General features: G+C 43.5%; 2 protein-coding genes across 2 annotated transcripts in view; both read left to right on the top strand.

The window, feature by feature from the left end:
* Positions 1–5,229, top strand: part of cavin1a (caveolae associated protein 1a) — a 22,465-nt gene extending 17,236 nt beyond the window's left edge. Inside the window, exon 2 of the mRNA XM_080856967.1 lies at positions 3,064–5,229. Within this exon, the coding sequence (XP_080713093.1) occupies positions 3,064–3,816 (753 nt within the window). The 3' untranslated portion in view covers positions 3,817–5,229. The remainder of the gene's footprint in view (positions 1–3,063) is intronic.
* Positions 5,230–10,536: 5,307 nt separating this feature from the next.
* Positions 10,537–15,000, top strand: part of stat3 (signal transducer and activator of transcription 3 (acute-phase response factor)) — a 31,595-nt gene continuing 27,131 nt past the window's right edge. The window contains exon 1 of the mRNA XM_080856066.1: positions 10,537–10,727. The gene's annotated coding sequence lies outside the window, so the exon portion shown is untranslated. The remainder of the gene's footprint in view (positions 10,728–15,000) is intronic.

The following is a 15,000-nucleotide window of genomic DNA, read 5'->3' as shown; positions in this document are numbered from 1 at the left end:
CAAAAAAATTGAAATACCATCCTCTAACATCTGCCATTGAAAGCTGTGGCTATAAATGTGTCCTCATTGTTCTTGTCTTTGGCAGTCTAGGCCATGTGCATAGGCTGGTGGTCAGTGGACTTAACATCAGTGGACTAAGTAAAAGAAGGGCCAGACAGCTAGCTAAGTACTGCTCAATATCATCTGTTATAGGGAGCATGTTCATCTGGAGAAGGAGATGTTTCCTGTACCCTTAATGATGCATTCCCATAACAAGATGTTTTGTTGGTCAAATAGTTGTTGGATAATTCATCATATTTGGTTCCTAAAAAATTGATATTAACTTGTAATGTGGAATCAAATAAAGTACATAAAATGTGTGTGTATGTGTTTGTGTGGACTCAGCTGCTGTCCATATGTGTGTGTATGTAAGTGTGTGTGTGTGCGTGTTTGACTAGCCATCCTTTAGTGCAAGCTGGTTGTATGTTTACCTCATCCTGAGAGAAATACGTTTGCAAGTTTCACTATGAGCATGCTTCTCACATTGTGTGTGTGTGTGTGTGTGTGTGTGTGTGTGTGTGTGTGTGTGTGTCTGACTAGCCATCCTTTAGTGCAAGCTGGTTTTTATGTTAACTTCATCCTGAGAGAAATATGTTCGCTAGTTTCACTATGAGCATGCGTTTCACATTGTGTGTGTGTGTGTGTGTGTGTGTGTGTGTGTGTGTGTGGTGACGTCTGGTTCACAGAAACATAACCTTAACCTCACGTCCTGCCGTACCTATGGCAGGCTGCATCTGTTTATTGGAAATGGTGTTCAGCCACATACTGACTTAGGCACCATAGGGTGCAGTTCTCTGTCTACACCACCAGGTCAAACCATGTTTGGGAGAAATGCTCCTTAATTTCCCTCGGGATTAAAAAAAGTATCCATCTATCTATCTATCTATCTATCTATCTATCTATCTATCTATCTATCTATCTATCTAAATGGAGAGATCACTGATTATACTGGATGTTTCACTCCTGGCTTCTTACAGAGAGACTGTGGCCCCATCACCCAAAACAAATGCTTCTTTGACTCAATACAAGTAAACTGGTATGTGTCATCTGGAATTAGGTGTAGTGTTCATATTTCCATCAGGTAGAACAGGCAGGTAGATGAGGGTAGGCTGCAGGTTTAAATATGATCACTAGAGGGGGCTCTCTACCAGTAATCTTGGTCTCTTTCTGTTTCTTACATATTCACTCAAACGTACACACACACACACACACACACACACACACACACACACACACACACACACACTCACACACACACACTCAACTTCAATGACTGTAATTTTCTGTCCAATATTGACTGGGAAAATAATCAGTCCATCTTCATTGAGATGGGAGGTGTGTCTCTGTGATGGAAATGAAATCAGTTGGCAGGGTGACAATCACACACACACACACACACACACACACACACACACACACACACATACACACACACACACACACACACACACACACACACACACACACACACACACACACAGCAATCCTCCTTTTCATTGCCACCAGAAGATATGATAATAATAATAATTCATTTTATTTTTAACGCACTTTTCATTCAAAGGAATCTCAGAGTGCCTATATGATCATTGAAATAGCTACACTATTACAGAACTGTGGCAAACAGTTATGACTTTACTCAGCTGAACCCAGAGGAACCAGAGGAGGAAATTAGGTGTAACATACCACTACAAGTAGCACACTAGTACACACAAACACACACACACGCACGCACGCACGCACGCACGCATGCACGCACGCACGCACGCACGCACGCACGCACGCGCGCACGCACAAACACACACACACACACACACACACACACACACACACAAGCATACTAGTACTATTACTTCTCATGTTGCAACTACCACTACTACTACCACTACTACTACTACTACTACTGCGATACTTCTGTAACTACTACGATCTGTACTGCTGTGCCTTATTTGCTACTGCCATGACTCTTCTGGCTGGCATACAAGAATGGTCTTGTCAAGTCCAAGGTGATGATTTGTAGCAGCCTGCCTGGTAACTTGTCTGCCAAAAAGGTCACATGTCAAATCTCTAAGCCTGTCTTGTCTTGTCTTTATATTTGGCCAAAATGGACACATGGCACTTGAGGTTGATATGATATTGAACGGATGTTTGTTTGGATTTCACACATCCTCACTTGTGTGGTGCTGTGGTTTAGTCAACTTAGGTCCTAAGTCTTAGGCTGTTGAATACTACTAATCTAAATGTAATTGCAGCCACTGTTAGCCTGCTTTACATTTTCATTGATATCCAGAAAATCCAGATGCTGTCAGAAAAGAAAGTTCCCTGGACTGTCCCCAAATTTCCAAATGTGTTATCCAATCAGAGAGCTTGAATGCCTGCTTGTTATCTTGCTTGTACAACACACAATGAATGAGGGTAGGGCACCTATGGTGGTTCCGTGCGCCAGAAGTTAGCGAGAAACACTGTTTACATAGCTGTGGATGAAGGATAAATGCTTGGACAAATGTGCTTTGCAGTTGGCAAAGCCGAACACAAACATTACTAAATCAAAGGCTTTCTTTCTGCCCATCATACAAGACCTGTACACCTTCAGAGTCAGGAAACGGGCAGGAAAAATCACTGCAGACCCCTCACACCCCGGAAACAGACTATTCAAATGCCTCCCCTCTGGTAGACGCTACCGATCTCTGTTCACAAAAACCTCCAGACACATAAACAGTTTCTTCCCCCTCGACGTCTCACTACTGAACAACTAACCCATAGTAGCATATATATTTATCCCTGCACTTCTTGCACTCTCCACTTCTTCTTTGCACTATTGTTGTAACAATTCACCAGTCGTGTATATACTTTCTTAAACTTCGTAGACCATTGCACTGTTTGTTTTTGTTTGTGTTTGTTTTGTATCGTGTATATTTTGTGTCAAATTCCTTGTTTGCGCAAACTTACTTGGCCAATAAAACCTGATTCTGATTCTCCCCCCCCCCCCCCCCCCCCCCCCCCCTCCCTTTCCCTGTCCCCCTGTAGGAGACTCCAGCCCCTGAGAAGAAGCTACCAGTGAAGGTGGAGGCGGTGAAGCAGGCAGTAGAGGAGGAAGGAGAGGAGGTGGGAGCCGATGGAGTAGCGGGGGAGCATGGCTCCGACGAGGAGGTGGAGGTCGTCGAGACAACCATCGAGGAGACCCGCGCCGAGCGCATCAAGCGCAGCAGCAAGCAGCGCATGGAGAACATCAAGAAGACCTTCAGCAAGGAGAACATTGAGAAGACCAAGCAGAAGACCAAGGACAACCTGGAGAAGACCCGCCTGCGGACCAAGGAGAACTTGGAGAAGACCCGGCAGCGGACCCGCGACAACCTCGACAAGACCCGGCAGAACCTGGACAAGAAGATGGCCAAGCTGGGCACGGAGCGGAAGGAGAAGCTGCAGAAGTCGCGCGACAAGCTGAAGAAGTCGCTCAACCTGGAGCCCAGCGGCCACCCGCGCCCCAAGAACGCCACCTACCGGGTGCCACCCTTCACCTTCCACGTCAAGAAGATCCGCGAGGGCCAGATGGAGGTGGAGAAGGTGGAGGTGGGGGAGGAGGAGGAGGAGGAGGAGGAAGAGAACCCCAAACACATCGTCTTGGGGGGCCTGGTAGAGGTGGACGAAGAGGATCTGGAGGTGGAGGTAGAGGAAGGGGTGCTGGTGAGTTTGGACAGCCCAGAGATGGAGGCCGTGCTAGAGGTGGCGGATTCCTCACAGCTGGTCTTGGTGGATATAGATCTTCCAAAACAGAAATAGAGGAGAGATATGTAGCGGGGGCGACTTACAGGCCACTGAGCTTGTGAGGGGAAACAGGCAATGAGCAGGTGTGTGTGTGTGTGTGTGTGTGAGGTCTACACGCGGAAGGAGACGACGTACGGAGAGATGGTTCGATGGAAGAATGGATGAACTGACAACTATGATAGAAAAAGAAGGCATGGGGGAGACGATGGACTCGTACACCGTTGCCAAAAGATTGCGTTGTTTTCTCTATTTTTCTTTTACTCTGTTTGTTTTCACTTGTTTCTTTTAATCAGAATCTGACCCCGAGGCGTGATGAACCTAAGGCCGCCAGAGACTCTGATGTGTGCGCGTTTAGAATTCAGGACTTATAGTTTTACTAGTGCTGTCAAACGATTAAAATATTGAATCGCGATTAATCGCATTTTTGTCATAGTTAACTCAGAATGAATCGCGATTAATCGCGAATGTATTAATCGCACATATTTATCTATTCTTAATGTCCCTTCAATCATTTTTTTTTTAATGCTCTTATCAACATGGACACGTGGATTGGCTTGCTTTATGCCGTTAATAACGCGTTAAACTGACAGCACTAAGTTTTACCCATCGTAGATTAGCTGCCATTTAAAGATTGAGTCTTCTTTGAGTGCCTGGGGGTGGTTTGTTTATCTGTTGTGGATCTCCCCACCATTGAGTGTGGAAGTCTATTGTGAAGTGAGAAGTAAGGATGGAAGTTTTCACAGTGTGTGTGTGTTACGGTAACACAGGAAGCAACCGCGAGGAATGAGACTGCAGGGGTTTCTCCAACCTGATAACGTAAAAGAGCTCTCGTGTCAAGCTCTCGTGATGGGGGCATCTAAATCCCAATTTAGGATCATCCTCCTTATTCTTGTAACTCTCCCTTATATTTAAAACCTAACCCTTAACTAATCCTTATTCTCTAGCCCATGTTGTTACCTCTTCTACCCCTGACCCAAGTCTCACTGTGATATATAAATATATATACCCTGTGTTGAAGAGTAAAGAGAAAAGCCAGTTGGTGGTTTAATATCATGTGGAGTGCGTTTCAAACAGGCAGGATAGTGCTTTTATATAAGAGAGAACGAACTATAAACTTGAAAAGTATTGATCCTGAATGTACAGTCATGTGAAAATCGATTAGGTGTTCAATCTACAACAGAAGACATTGAATAGAGTCAAGTAATCAGCCTGTATGAACAGGGCATAAGCTATGCTGCAATCTGAAGATGGTGGAGTATATATTGTTCTGTTTTAGATGAAAGTCACAATCCATAATCATCTCGTGACTGAGTGTGTATGTTTTATAAGGTCAACACTGAACTCATAATAATTTAAATGTAAAAAAAATGTTTGTAAAATGGAGATCGGTGCTGTTCCAGATCAATAAATGACTACCAGTGTGTCAAATCTTGTCATCTTCTCTCTTTGGCGCTTTTCAGTATTGATGTGTAAAATGCTTCATAGTGTCCTTGCAGAACTTCGAAACATCTCATTATTGTTCTCATTATTCATCTGTAAGAATTCATGGCACTGGATCATAACTATTGTGGATCTGTGAAACCTTCATGAAACCTTTTTTCAGCTAATTGATTTTTTAACCCACTAGCCATAGAGATTGTTTTTTTAAAAGAGGTATTTGTTAAATAAACTACCAGCTTAAAGGCATTCTACGTGCTTACAGGAGATTACTTGATGATGGTATGACATAGATAATTCTTCTTTTATTTATACATTTTTTTTTTATTGCAGTTATAGATTTCAGACAGTTATTTATCCACACATACATGAGTTTTTTTTTTTTTTTTTTACATCGAAGAAACCCCCACCTACCCTCCCCCAACCCTGACTGGACATAGAGAAACCACCATAACAGAAAACAATCTTCTAGCTGAAAACTGGCCTGCATCAATATGTTATCATAATGTCTACGTGTGTAAAACATGACACGGTAAAACCATGACTAACCAGCCGTGCATATACAGCTCACCACTGGAAGTTCCGGAGTGCAGTGTATCTCGGTAAGTGAAAATGGAAGTGTTCATTGGTTCAGCTGGGTGGGGTGGACTGCAGCAGAGCCAATCAGAAACTAATACTGGCAGTAAATATGCTGCGCGTCTGTCCCCTCACTAATTACATGAGAAATGCTGATATTAAATTAAAATTCAATAAAAACTCAGCCTTGGACTGGGCCATTGATCATGTTACCATCCAATGGCCCCGCAGGAGTGAATCACATGTTGCCTCATACAGGATGGGTCTGGGGGGGGGGGGGGGGGGGGCAGAGAAGAAAGATGGGGGAGAAGAAGGGGGAAGGGAGAGAAAGAGAGAGAGAGAGAGAGGGAGAGGCTGAGATGAAGAAAGAGAGAATCAACATGGAGATAACTGAGATAGAGAGAGAGAGAGAGAGAGAGAGAGAGAGGGAGAGAGAGAGAGAGAGAGAGAGAGGAGAGAGAGAGAGAGAGAGAGAGAGAGCGAGAGAAAGAGAGAGAGAGAAAGAGGGAGAGGCTGAGATGAAGAAAGAGAGAATCAACATGGAGAGAACTGGAGATAACTGAGAGAGAGGGGGTGAGAGAAGAGAGATGGAGAGGGAGAGAGAGAAAGAGAGAGAGAGAGAGAAAGAGAGATAACGGAGAGAGAGAGAGAGAGAGAGAGAGAGAATGAGAGATAACGGAGAGAGAGAGAGAGAGAGAGATAATGGAGAGAAAGGGGGTGGGAGAAGAGCGAGGGGGAAATAGTAAACCAGGAGACCTAAAGAGGGATGCACAGTCACGCAGTGGGGATTGATTCTATTCCAACTTGCCCTTCTCTGGGAACCGCAATTACTCCTATCTGCAGACCTACCCATCAAAGTGTTGTAATTAAACAGCGCTCACACAAGAAGAGTCTTGACAGATGAGAACAGGGAATAAGGAAGGTAAATATTGGTGGAAGGTGGGAATCCTTTACTGAGGAACGCTGGCCGGAAGAAGGAGTTATCCAGTAGAGTGTACAAGGGAAGGACTAATAGGACTGGAAAAGAAAGGATTTTGTTAAAGGATGATCAGGGAAGGAAGTAAAGGGAGAGTTAAGAAAAATATAACCCAGAATGCAAGTACAGGACTGGCAAAATACATGGGGTTATTCACACTAATTCGTTTAAGTGAAAAAGATGGGTAGACTGGGGCTTTTCCAACCACTGTCCTGTTCGTTATTAGCTTTCCTGCTGATCAAAGATCAAAGTCAGTTTCCCAAGGGTGCATGGAGGCATTGAACCGCATGCTGTGCATCATGATTCTCGATCGCCCTCCGTCAAGTGAGTTCTGAAGGTCAGGGTCTCTGGTGTGAGGATCTCTCTATTTCTCTCTCTATTTCTCTCTCTTTTTCAAAATGAATTATTTTCTGCATCAGGTATATTTCAGTCACAAAATAAAAAAGTATCAAAAGTACCAAAAAGTATCTATTAGCACAAACACGACAAATGCATGGATCAACACACAGTTGTTGTGTGGTGTCTGCATAAGTGTATGTATGTATGTATGTATGTATGTATGTATGTATGTATGTATGTATGTATGTATGTATGTATGTATGTATGTATGTATGTATGTATGTATGTTTGTATGTATGTATGTATGTATGTACAGTATGTACAGTATGTATGTATGTATGTATGTATGTATGTATGTATGTATGTATGTATGTATGTATGTATGTATGTACAGTATGTATGTATGTATGTATGTATGTATGTATGTATGTATGTATGTATGTACAGTATGTATGTATGTATGTATGTATGTATGTATGTATGTATGTATGTATGTATGTATGTATGTATGTATGTATGTATGTATCTATGTATGTATGTATGTATGTATGTATGTATGTACACTGATAGCGATCTGATATCATCTGTAGTGTAACACCTCATGAGGTTTGCACTGACAGTGACAGGCTGGCCAGAGGGGGCGGGGCAACCAATCTCAAGTCCTGCAGGGAGAGGAGACACATCTTTTCCCAGGAAGAAAACAGGCTGAAATACGCTGAAGACTGGAGACACTGATCCACACTGATCCACACTGATCCACACTGATCCATACTGTCTTTATCCCTGGAACATCAAAACTCAGAGCAGCTGATGCTTCATCTTGTAATAAAAAAGGTCAATACAAATCTCTCTCTCTCTCTCTCTCTCTCCTTCTCTCTCTCTCTATCTCTCTCTCTCTCTCTCTCCCTCTCTTATGCACAAACTCACATTCTGAAGGCATGCTCTCTCCCTCATATTTCTCTGTTCTTGTAGTAGCCTTCACTCTCCATAACACTGTTAGCTGAAACCAGTAGGGCCAGCATCTAATTAAATAGAGTGGATTTCCTGGCATCGGAGGGCAAGGAAATGGGCGGGGGGATGGGGTGGGGGGGCTCCCTGTGAATATAAAGATAGTTGGAGTAGGGATGTATAGAGCACACTATCAAAGACAGACGCTTAGAAGCCTTTACGCTTACTATTCGGCATACATGTAAGTGCCTGTAAACACAAAAACAGTGTTTAGCGCTCTAGACGACAAAGGCATGCAGACACCGCACTCAAAAACATACACTCCACATAGACATAGAAGCCACACACACTTACACAAGGACACACACACACACACACAACACAAAGACACACACACACACACACACAACACAAAGACACACACACACTAACACAAGGACACACACACAACACAAAGACACACACACACACATACACACTATCACAAGGACACACACAACACAAATTCATAGCCTCATCTGGTATCTCACTTAACTCTCCTCCTTTCACAGGACGACTTCCCTCTGGGAATGGCTGCAGACCTCAAAGACAACACAGAGAGGGGAGGAGAGCTGAGAGCCTGACATTGATTCGTCTGAACACCATCCTAAATGTGCCCTAACGTCCCACCTTTCACACCCGCGCAGATTTTATCTCCAAATTAAACCTGTTCTTGTGAACCATGCTCTTGTTCTAAAACCGAATGAATATTTTTCTATTTGTCTTTTTTTTATCATGTGTGTGGTGAAAAAGAGGAACCTCACCAATCATAATTTCAAAGAAGTAACCATAAACCTGATCAAAAAAAGGTCTGCGTGTACTTTACTGTAACTTACAGTGATTTTTTTAAAGCATCATCGCTTAACATTGTACAGCCATCAGCTAAGGATATAAATGCTGAGAAGGCAGTGGTTTTGAATGTGTATGTGAAAAGGTGCCAGTTTATATTATGCATAGGCCTACTGTATGGATGGAGTGAGGGGCGACAGTGGTACAGGAGGTACAGAAGTCGTTTAGTAATCAGAAGGTTGCTGGTTCAAATACCTGTCGAAGCGTCCCTGAGCAAGACACTGAACCCCTTATTGCTCCTGATGTGCAGTGTGCCATCAGTGTACAAATGCTAAATGTGTATACATCCTTGTAAGTCGCTTTGGATAAAAGCGTCTGCTTAATGACGAAATGGACTGGTTATATTGCTTTTTGCAGCTGGCCCACTGCCCTGAAAGCACTGGTCCAGAGATAGATCCTCTATCTGGGTGGTTAAGTACACTGTGCACCGCAGTAACAATGGGGCTATTTAAAACCTGCCCATGCGGGGCATACAAACATGCTTGAATTGAATGCTCAAACTTTTTCACCTACAGATTAAGAGTTGAATTCTTGAACAATAACATAAAACACTTTATAGGTACAGTACATATTCATACAGCTATGATGAACAGAAATATGTGAAGTCACACAGTTAATGTAGAGTACCTAGAAAGAAAGAAATTGGGACAGCTTAGTTTAATGATGGCATGGGACTGAGGACGCGGGTACTGAAATATTCAAACGTATGAAAAGTGAATGACATTTTTATGAATAGGCCTACACTGTCTGTTTCTCTAGATTGTGGTTTGTCTTATTTGAAGACTGATGACTTTGTGTCGTCTGACACTGCTCAAGAAATCGAGGAAATGTCCTGACCTATTTCTGTAAGAGATTTCTTATGTCATGACCTACAAACTGAAAGTAACATTATGGGACTGTGTTCTCTGCAACAAGCCTTATTTAAACAAAGAAAGATTTGAACTTCAGTTACAGAAGTTGCGTTAGTCACATAATGTTCACAGCATGGATGTGCAGACATTCAAATATGTTCTATGATTTTTTTTTGTTATAGATATTTTTTGATCAAAATTTAAAAAGAAATAAAAAACACGCTACATTTGAAAGACAACTGGAGGTAAAACTCCGATGGAAATAAATATTTAAAAATATACATCTACAATACGGCAATGCGTATTTTTTGAGACATTCTTGAAGTTCAAAGGTTCCGTGGGGCTTTACAATGTCAATACTGTCTGCGAGCACTGTATTACAGGTCTGATGACGTATCCACTGCCAGTAATTCAGATGACTTCAAGTACGGCTGTTCCTGAATCTTACACGTCCCCCCTCCGCTACAATGACGAGTTATATCGGTTTTTGACGTTATCAGAGGGAGGTTGTCTAAACGGAACAGCCACGCAGCGTAGGAAGAAAACATGAGCGCTCACAACCCTGCTTGTCTTGAAGACCCGCCCCTTAGTGGTAACACAATTCACCAATTGGAAGGAATTATATTATCGTTTCCTAGTGCATGGAGGAAATGTCAGTCAAGTGTATAGGCTACCGTGGCTGGGTAGACAGGACTATCGCTGGCAGGCAGAGACTAACGTTACGTCGTTACTGAGAAACTATTCGTGAGCTGGGGAAAGACTTCGCAGTAAAGGCTCATAGAACAATTCTTACTGTATTGTTTTGTCTGGCCGACCGAAAACACGATTTGTTTGTTCCTTCACTGGCTGCGGTGTCGTGCTGTCGACTAAACAGGCTACTTTGCTTCTAACTGAAAAGAGATCAGGGAAAGGTAAGTGTGAAGTTGCTACTAACGTCGCTAGTCAGTGAATTGCTTGACATCTGGAATTTTAACAAATTCCACAAATGGATGCCTGGTAGCCACGGGAGTTGGACTTTCTGCTGTGTGATGCAGAACTGATTTGAAACGTTCAATAGAGTCGCGAAGTTGTCGATGTTTTCATGGAAGTCGTACTGTAACTTTGTAACTTGTGCCGCTGAGGATAGGGCAGACTGCAATAAGGGTCTGAATGTTTACAATGTCTCTGACTGATAGTTTTGGTACTGAGACTTGGAAAAGCACAACTGTTAATGTCTGATGGATTTCCCCATTGTCATAACGTGACAGAGGTCGCTACACTGACCAATTGAACGTGGGTTTATACACGTTATGTAAATCAATGCAGTAACGTTAGTCACGAAAAAGGCTTAAAGTGGTTGTTTATGTGGATTCACTTTTTAAATAACCTGTATAGCCTATGCTACAACACGTCACTGAATTTATATCTCATTTTAATCAACAATAATGTAGCAAGGGTGCTTACTTATAGGGCTAATGAAAACTAAAAGGACATCCTACTCACACACTTAGGCCTACCGCCCATCACCCTCGTCTCAGACGGCACGTGTTCTTTTCCAGCTTCTCGAAGCGATGTGTGTATTTGTTAAAACGAGTTTAATAGAGTTCTCTGTGTGGTTCTTCCATTCTTACCAACTGGGGATGTCCCACGCGCTGTTGACTCCTATTACGTCATCACACCCAATATTGGGACAGGGGAGGGGAACCCTTTTGAGGCCAGGGCAGGTCTTGATCTATGTCAAATAACCGAATATCGCATGTTTCACTTAACCGACTTAACCGCTTTCGGTGTATGATATTGTAGAACATGTCTGCAACCATCTCACATGCGGTATGCTAAATGATAGGCTACGCTAGAACAGGCAACTATGTACAAATCATGCAGGTAGCATGACCTATTTTTAGCACGATCTGATAGGTTGCTTTTATTAAGGGCCACTGATATAGGGGAACAGGAAATACAAATAGCTGGTTTATGGGAAAAGCAACACGCCTATCTTGCATTGGAGATGTTACAGATAAGAGGAACACCTTTCTGATACAAGCTTGACCTGGTTGTGCTTGGAATAGCAAAATATATCTTATACACAGGAGGAGAGAAAGTGATTTGACTTTACAATTAAATAATCTGTTATAATCTATTCACTTTTTAAAAGTCATAATGTTTTTATTGTTCTATTTGCCATGTCTGTTTAGAGGACTACTTCCTCAGGCATGTCACAGCCTAATATGAGCACAAGTGTGATTCCACCAAGGCACCTGGTCTGGTCAGTGTGTGTAGAGCACCGGTTCTGGTCAGTGTGTGTGGAGCTTCGGTTCTGGTCAGTGTGTGTAGACTGTAGAGCACCGGTTCTGGTCAGTGTGTGTAGACTGTAGAGCACCGGTTCTGGTCAGTGTGTGTGGAGCACCTGGTCTGGTCAGTGTGTGTAGAGCACCTGGTCTGGTCAGTGTGTGTAGAGCACCGGTTCTGGTCAGTGTGTGTAGAGCACCTGGTCTGGTCAGTGTGTGTTGAGCACCTGGTCTGGTCAGTGTGTGTGGAGCACCTGTGCTGGTCAGTGTGTGTGGATGCTACTGCCTCTCTACTGGCTGTACCGACACTGTACCTGACATTGTTCAGATATCAACTAGGCCTATTGTGGAAAGTCCAAAGTCCAGTACACCTAAAAAAAAAGTTTGTTAAGTTTAAGCCCCACAAATCTAGGAACAAAATCAAATGTTCAGTAGTAAAGAGGAAAGAATGACTTTTCTATCTGAAGTTATTCTTATGTATGCAAACTAAATCACAAGCAAAGCAAAAAGGGACATGTCTTCTTACGTTTTCTGTCTTCATAAATCATGTCATTGTTCATGTGTCATAAAAGATGTACCGAGACAATCGTGTTTACAGCCATTTCCATGATAATTTCTTCACCAACTTTCTAAAGAACTTTCAGAATAATGTGTAATTTATAGGATTCAAAACTTGGATGGGCACAGAGAAGGGCTCAGTGATTAGTAACATGACGGTTGCTTACAAACCCTTTAACTTTTGCCTTTACAGCAGCTGTGTGCATAATCCATATACACATGCATTTTAGGTGTTGTTCTAATACTAGAAAACCACAATGACTCACTTCACTAAACCAGACAAAATCTTACGACATGGTCAAGAGTGCTCAGAACAATAGTCTTTCACAATTTCTTAGCACCCACTTTTATAAGCGGTTCCTAGCATTGTTGCTAGAATAATTGGTCACATAGCCAAACATGGCTGCTGGGACTAGTGCCATCATTTTAATTGGTGCCTCCACAAAACAAAGTGGTCTCTGATTTGAATCCCATTGTAGCCCATGCAGTGAGTGCTGCCAGCCCAAGGGAACAGCAGGCTGTGTGTGACTGTTCATTTGGGGCCTAGGCCTGAGATTACGGTGATAAAAGGCCCTGACAGATGAAGGTTTTTCTTTGTGTGTCTTTTGATGGATTGATCTTTGAGATGCGAAGCCTGAGTATGCTACAGTCATGGTGATCTTATATCTTGATTGGGTCCCAGAGGTTTCCGGAAGTCATTTTAAAATGTTGTATAAGAGCATGTTGTAGCACACTGCACACACACACACATCCTTTTAAGGGAGAAATGAGCAGAGAGCTAAGTGTTCAGTTTGGCAGACTCCGCCAATAGCTGTCAAGGTTCGAGGTTCACCAGTTTATCTCTTAATAAGAAACCTGATACCCAGAAAAAGGGTCAAGTCCCCACGGCATCAGGTTGCCTATTAACAGATGAAATTGGTGAACCTCGACCTGTAAGATAACAGGAAGAGGAAGTGAGAGATTACGGGACTGAACAGCTGGTGGCTCACGCAGAGAGTGACGCAGCGGGTTTCTGCTCGCTTGTAGGAATTCCTCGAACCAGGAACATGTGAAGAACACTTCTTCTTTCTCCTCAGCATAGGAGCCATTCCACTAAAGCGTCTCTGTTCATTGTCAGGTCTGGCAGGCATGCGAAAAGTAAACACGACTGACTTGAAACGTGGCGCAGGAGAACTGGGGCATTTCATTTACGTGCGTGTTTGTGTCTGTGGTTTTCGAACTGGGTATGAGAAGAAGAATGACGTGTTTGTGTGTGTGTGTGCCTGACTGCAGTCCTGTGAACATTTCTGCACCGGTTAAACCTGGGCACAGAATTGCAAACTCACACACACACACACACACACACACACACACACACACTCATCCTCCACCACACGATCACACCTCACTAAAACACTGTCTCGCCTCAGCATCCACGCTGCATCTGCGGTCCATCCCTGTCATTACTGCGTGAGAAACAGGAAGACGCAGTGAATCAAATGACTGTGCCTAGGCCATATAAATGGTACACAGTGCTTGGCCTAGTCTCCATGTAAGTGGGTATCAGCTGGAGGCCTAGTGAATGTAGCATCCTGTGCAGGTTGTTCATACACACACACACACACACACACACACACACACCATCCTGGAACATTGTGTTCTTGTGTAAACTGAGCAGGGCGACCAGATGCTCCGGCTCTGGCTAATATGATGTCTCTGGGGGTTAAATGTATGTGTGTGTGTGTGTGTGTTTGTGTGCGTGTGCATGCGCGCTCTGGCTAATATGATGTGTCTGGGGGTTAAATGTATGTGTGTGTGTGTGTGTGTGTGTGTTTGTGTGCGTGTGCATGCGCGCTCTGGCTAATATGATGTCTCTAGGGGTTAAATGAGTGTGTGTGTGTGTGTGTGTGTGTGTGTGTGTGTGTGTGTCTGTGTGTGTCTCTGGGGGTTAAATGAGTGTGTGTGTGTGTGTGTGTGTGTGTCTGTGTGTCTGTGTGTGTGTGTGTGTGTGTGTGTGTGTGTGTGTGTGTCTGTGTCTCTGGGGGTTAAGTGAGGCTCTCCTCTGGTATTGTAGGAGTTGATTGGAGGGTGGAGATGCGGGGGTGTGGAGGGGTTTGGTTTCGTCCTGAATCTAGGGTTTTAGACGTCTGTGGTTACATGACGAGTTTTGTGCTTTCATCTCGGGGAAGAAGAAGAAGTCCGAGTGAAACTCTTAACCCATGCTGCTGCAGAGAGAACTACACTGCGGGCCCTAGTTTGACTGCGAAAGCAGCTTGCGGAAACGGCAGCACATGCACACTGTTGCACAAAAAAGGACATGCCACAGAGAGAGCCGTAAAGGTTTGGTCAAAGGCTCGAAGTGGGCAGAGCCAGGCTGAGG

The sequence above is a fragment of the Sprattus sprattus genome (genome assembly GCF_963457725.1).
Source record: "Sprattus sprattus genome assembly, chromosome: 18".
Classification (NCBI taxonomy): Eukaryota; Metazoa; Chordata; class Actinopteri; order Clupeiformes; family Clupeidae; genus Sprattus; species Sprattus sprattus.
The sequence above is the reverse complement of the archived record's forward strand: the minus strand, read 5'-3'. Positions and strand labels throughout refer to the sequence as shown.